This window comes from Antrostomus carolinensis, unplaced genomic scaffold (genome assembly GCF_000700745.2).
Source record: "Antrostomus carolinensis isolate BGI_N321 unplaced genomic scaffold, ASM70074v2 scaffold6865, whole genome shotgun sequence".
NCBI classification, from domain to species: domain Eukaryota; kingdom Metazoa; phylum Chordata; class Aves; order Caprimulgiformes; family Caprimulgidae; genus Antrostomus; species Antrostomus carolinensis.
Window position 1 is genome coordinate 23,294 of NW_010314148.1, and position 6,118 is coordinate 29,411.

Sequence of the window (6,118 nt, forward strand, 5' to 3'; positions counted from 1 at the left end):
CTTCATTTGTGCACCTGCACTCCTAGGTACACTTGCTGTGATATCTCTATTTCCTCAAAATATTTAGTGACTTGCGTGAGAATTTCCTTCTATTCATGCCTCTGTGGATTTGTCATACTTGAACGCAGTGTTACCCAACAAGAAATTTCATGGAAGCTGCTGTTAAAATGTCAGTTGATTCAAATACATTTTACATTCAAATGCCAAATTTACTATCCAGAACCTTCTTTGGGAGAGGCTGATTATAGACATATAGGCAGTTGAACAAGATCTGGAGTTGAACCCATGGTTTAGGGGCTATGAACACCGCACCAATTTCGTAAACAGAGACAAAACTGAACTGATATACAGGTTATATCACTGAGCAGGCGCCACGTCAAGCATCACAAATCCCTTAATGTCTGAAAAATGGGTGCAAACCAAGTCCACCTGAAGCAGCCTGGTGCCAGTCTTGTAGGGAATGATTTCAAATTGGACTGTTGAGCTCTCCATGGGGGCCATTCTTGCCACACTAAAAGAGAGAATACATTTGTAAGTTCAAGCAGCTGAAAAATTCTTGCTATGTATTATTCAGAGTCCTCAAATCCAAGTCTATGGAAAGGAAGAGTCGGAGTAAGTGACCGCTGTGTTTTTATGTTTCTAGCACAGGTGGACATAACTTTCCATGTTCACTGCCCCCACAACGCTGTGCTTGAAGAACTAATCAAGCTGTAATGGATGTGGTAGAATAGTTGCAGTTCTCCACCTGTGATATAGAATTAGTGGTTGTATCGCGAGAGCAAAACGTACTGAAAGCCTGAGGAATTAAGAGCTCAAATCCAGCTGTATGTATTACCCTCAATATTCACAACATTTACAGTACTCTAGACATGCTTATACTGTATTTTGGTTTGGTAAATATAATTACCTGTTGATTTTGTGTCCATAGGTAGAAATTACTTTTGGCTGTCCAACACAAGGAGACTGATAGTAGCACCAGGAAACAGAGCGAGTCAGGGGAAAAAAAAGGCCTCTCTGCTCTGAGGAGGTACTGAAGCTGAGCAATACAGGTGAGTAGGGTGAGTTAAGGTTCAAGGTCAGGATCTAGACCTGAATTTTGTGTTCAATGTGGATGAAGCCTCAGTGATTCATGTTATTATCCATCTTTTGCTATCTTTTGTTTTCCTCTCATATTTTATTGGTGCTAACTCCCCCAGAATAAATTTTTTGGAGACTTTAAAAAATGTTTTAAAAATAATAAATGGAGGAGATGGGAGAACAATTTCTTATTGGTATGATATCAGTGGACGTATTTTTAGGACATTTCATTACAGTACATGTCCTGGCTCTTTAGTAATTTAGTATCTGAAGGAAAAAAACATATCATCACTTTCTCTTTTATCATTCAAGGATTGTTCAGTTTTCCCTTTGCAAAGCACAAAAAGAAGAAAGTTTTTGAATTTTTGCCCTTTATATAATTCAGTCACTAGCTACAGCACTCTGAGTTACACACTGTCATTAAAAGCAGGCCATCTCTCCACTCCCTGAGCATTCTGTAATTCAGAGCTTGGCAAAAGAAGTGTAAAAAATATCCCAGCTAGTACATGGAGAGTATTCACCTGATGGTATTTTGTCCAAGGTTGGTGCAAACAAAAGTCATGAGGTTGACAGAATCTTTTTAAAAATCCCACTTTTATTCTGGATTTCCCGCCAGAGTGAATGAGTTACTAGCCAGATGGCATTTGCTTACGTGATTCTGAGTTGTTCTTTGAGCAGGCCACTACCTTCTGCTCTCAGCACGCAGTCTGTCACTGCTTCAGACAGTGGATTGGTAAATGTGACCTGCACATTAACAGCTTTGTGTACCACTGGTGGACCAAGGACCTACAGAGAGAAAACATTCTGCTCAGCCAGGGCAGAAGGAAGAAACTAGGAATTAATATGTGTACGTATTTATGTGCATCAGAGTTCATGCCTGAATCAGCCATCCAGTGTGGCTGAGAAAGAAAAAACTACTGTAGAATCTGCCATTTAGTCCTAACTTTTAACTGGTCAAAGTATGGTGTTATGTATAACATGGTATATGATACTTATCAGAATGAGAATGAAGTGAGAATACAAGTATTAGCTTGGCATATATGGCTAACTACTGTAGACAGCTTAAGTCAAATTAGCTTTAGTTAGGCTAAATGAAAGGTTTAGGATTAGAAAACATTGGAAGTGTGAGACAGAGGTGAATTGTGGTGCCTCAGGCAAAAAAAAAAAGATAGAATACCAACTAGAAAATAAACATATTCATTATGAGTGAGGTAAAGTGGAATTGGCATATCTGGTTATCTTTGTAGATAATGTAATATTGATAAACGTAATGGCAAAGTCCAGCACCCCAATTGCATTTCCCTTTTATTCACTGTATCTTTATACAGAAGTTTCAATCATTAGAAACATAAACCCGTCTTGAAATTTAGTCACTGAATTGAAGTAATTTAATTAAAGTGCCTGCCCTATAGAAGCTGACTCTGCTATTTGCATGATACGGGACAGGTGGCTTTTTACAAAGTCTCACTAGAACTTGGTATGCAGAAGTCGCCAGACCTACAAAAATCCAAACTTTTTCTTCCTGTGTATAACCTTGTTTTATCTGTAGGCTGCTGACAGAGTGGTTTGGAATAGCTAATCTAGTCTGGAGGCTCTGAAAGGCTCTGCAAGGCTCTGCAAATTATGGTACTCCCTCTATGTTGTTTAGAGGACTGTAGGCAGATAGCATTTGATCCCATGTCTTGCTACAGCATGTGAATGTGCTGAACTGTCCAAAACAAGATGAGCTAGTTTATGTGGATATGATGGGCCATGCAAACCCAGGACTGTCCCCAGGCAGACATAGTGCATGGTCTTTCCTGTAGACTAAGAATTGCTTTTTACCCATTGTACAGCATTTATCAGAAGTCAGTCTTAAGTGGGAAAAAAAGCCTCCAGTTCTAATTATTAATGATTTGTGAAGATGTTACCGAAGGTGAAAAGTACCACTTTTCCTGATAAAGTAAAAGAACTTCCTTGAGTATTAGTAATAACGAGCCTCACAGCTCCAGGCATTATCAGCTAGTCAGTGAAGATGTCTTTGGTAAATATCAGGCTTCCTAAATAAAACAAAATGGAGTGATCAGACTTCTCTAACAAAAGTGGAGGCCTAGGTATGGACTAGATCTTTCTCTCTCTCTCTGTCTGTCTCTCTGGAGATAGTCTTACCTTGTAACCCTTGTAACACTGAGAATTTTATCGGTGCCATGTCAACAAGCACTGGCAAGAATGCCATAGCACAGCCATGCCTTGGAAAGGTTTGCTTTTCCATAGTGTATTTCATTTAACTTGTGTCATATGGCCTATAGCTAGAGCAACAAGATCAAATCACCCTCAGGCATGATTTCACTTCCCACGATCCTTTCCATGAGGAGTAGATGGAATAAGGATTATAATTGCTTCTTCTCAACCTTTCTCTCTAGGAACACCAAAAGGACTAGCTTTTACCTTGATGGTGAAAAAAGGGTCCTGAAGTATGATATCCTTCTCCACTAGAAGTGATGCTCCCTGTTTGGTTTCACACACAGCAGTCACTAGGATCTTCCTGTCATCCATCAGAGAGTTTTTGTACTGGGAATAGGAGATCTTGAATGAAATCTCTTTCACTGGAAGGGAAATAGAAACAGAATTTCCTCTTCTTTTTTCTGTGTTTAAGTACCAGCTATCTGTAATATATCTGTATTTTAAGGAGCAACAATTATTACACCCTGGGGCTGTCCATTGGTGGGTGTTGACAGCCAATAAACAGGAATGATGCTCATAGGTGACTTCTGCTTACATTCACATCAAACACTAAGTGATCAGGTACAGTTCAGTAGCTGGACAGTTCAGAGGACGGATATATGTGGCAGCCCAGCAGGGTGGTTTTTTGGTTTATCTGATCCTGGGCATTTAATGCTCCTTCCTTGCAAAGAAGGCAGAAGTGAAAAGATGGGTTGGTTTAAATGTGCTTGCTGATGCAGCTCTTAAAGCCTCTGCCTTAATGAGGGTGCACAGTCAGAGTCTCTGTGCCAGTGAGGAAGGCAGTGGATCTCAGTACATTGAGTGAAAATGTTAATCTGCTGCTGGAATGGTGGAAAGAGTTATAATGTCTTGTGTTTTAGCTGGAGAGAGTATATTAATCTGTGCTACACATCTCATTTTTCAGCACTATCTCTATAAAAGCAGGGCAAAGGCCACTATCTACAGATAGAGTAGTTCTTGCTGCAGTCTGTAGTTAACTGTCCTACTGATGCAAAAGATGTAGGCTCATGTTTACCCCTTTAATCTTTCTTTATACTTTGGTTATGGGGAGATGGTAGCCGAGTAATCTCTGGTGGGTGTCTCTTAGTTGTTCTCTCAGAGCAGAAAAGATCATAATGTAGAACTAATAGTGTCTGTGCTGGGTCATTCAAAAGGTCACCCCACTCAGTATCCTTTCTGACAGTGCCCAAAAGCAAATGCGTAAGACAGGGTAAATATAGATGTTTCTCTTCCCCTGAATAGCCTTAACCTCCAACTATTTGCAGGTCATGCACTTCTTGAGTCATTCATTATTTCTATTTGATTTGGCCTCAAACCAAAACTATGTCTTGTCCTAAGCTGCAATAAAATTAAAATTACCTTCTTCAGATCCAAGTTTAATAGACCTAGACAACTGCAAAATCTCTGCCTTTGGTTTTCTTGTGTAGAGAATGGCTGAAGCCCTCAGTTTAACCTTTATGGTCTTGAAATCTGAGGTCAAGTTCCTAAGTGCCAAGGTAAGGAGGATATCCTGCCCAATTACAGGAGACACATCAAGGATCAGCTTCCCTGAGATACTGGGGTTTTGTGCAGGCTGTGTCATATTTCGTCTCCGTGCTACTGAAGATCGTCTTCTAGGTCTTGTAATTTTGGTTCTTTTCCCAGTGCTTCTCACACCAAGCAGCTTCAGTGCTTTTCTATACACCTGCCTTTCTTTCAGGGATCCTGTTTTGAAAGATAACATGGTCAAAAATCTCATGCATACTGGATATAGTGCAATGGAACCATTGCACTTGCTTTCAGTAAGTACAGATTAGGAAAGGTGAGGAGGGCAAAGGTCTAACCTAAATGCTAATTTTGACACAAAAGCAAATTAATGTACATGACCATGAAGGCTGGAAAATAAAACCTGCCTGTCAGCTTTAGCTGGCTGTTCATGGGCACCTCTTAGAAGCTGTCAGCAGTAGAAAGATAACTCCTGGGAGAGCTCAGTTCTGTGTAAGCTGGGGCAGTTGCCATCTCCTCTGAAAGAAGGGTGAAAAAATCCTTTTGCGGAAACTTTCCCCAAACAGCTCTCCAGAGTGGCTATTGCTGCATGTCATAACAGAAGTATTCTCACCAGCTGATCAAAACAGCTGGAACAGAATGTTTTACAGAAGTAGCTTTGACTTTGTACTGAATACATTAGTGTTTCATCAAGGGCCATATTGAATCACTGTCAGCTGACAATGAGCCCTAAGATTTTTAAAATTCACTATTACTTTGCTCCAGAAGAAATAAAGTAATTAAGTCAGTGCTCGATCCAATGAAGGCCTAAATTCTTTTCAATTCTGACCATCAGTGGCAAGACAACTAATAAAGTTGTAATAAAGAATTTACCTTCTGGATATTTGTAATTAGCAGTGACATCCACACGGGAGTTGGTGCCCACTGCTTTGGTGCTGATAAATTTTCCAATCTTCCTAGTATCAGAATAAATTCTCTCTTTTCTTTTGTTGCTATAGTGAATCCAAGTAACATAGTCAGCATTCACTGCTGCAAACAGAAATGAGCTGTCATAATCCAGGTTCACATCCCCTTCCTTAATGGCTCTGGTGGAGGCAGGACCGCATTGATAGATGCCTGTATTAGAGAGAGGGAGAAGTTAAATGACTGCCTATTGCAAAATAACACAAATCTTCATGCTGACAGCAAGCGGGAGAAGTAGTCACCAAAGACATGTTTGGATAAAGTGCATTGTTTCTATGTCTGTGCATCACAGTAGCAGCATGTCCAGAGATTCCATGTGCATTTTCTATCAAAAGGTAGGAGCTCAGAGAAGGTTGTAAGACTAGTAAGG

At 40.1% G+C, this 6,118-nt stretch overlaps 1 protein-coding gene across 1 annotated transcript in view; it reads right to left on the reverse strand.

Moving 5' to 3' along the window:
- Positions 1–357: 357 nt before the first annotated feature.
- The window catches only part of TGM6 (transglutaminase 6), a 13,793-nt gene continuing 8,032 nt past the window's right edge, over positions 358–6,118 (reverse strand). Inside the window, exons 8-13 of the mRNA XM_029084858.1 lie at positions 5,659–5,901; positions 5,399–5,401; positions 4,660–5,004; positions 3,505–3,662; positions 1,730–1,863; positions 358–511 (exon numbers count right to left, since the gene is read on the reverse strand). Of these exons, the coding sequence (XP_028940691.1) occupies positions 358–511; positions 1,730–1,863; positions 3,505–3,662; positions 4,660–5,004; positions 5,399–5,401; positions 5,659–5,901 (1,037 nt within the window). The remainder of the gene's footprint in view (positions 512–1,729; positions 1,864–3,504; positions 3,663–4,659; positions 5,005–5,398; positions 5,402–5,658; positions 5,902–6,118) is intronic.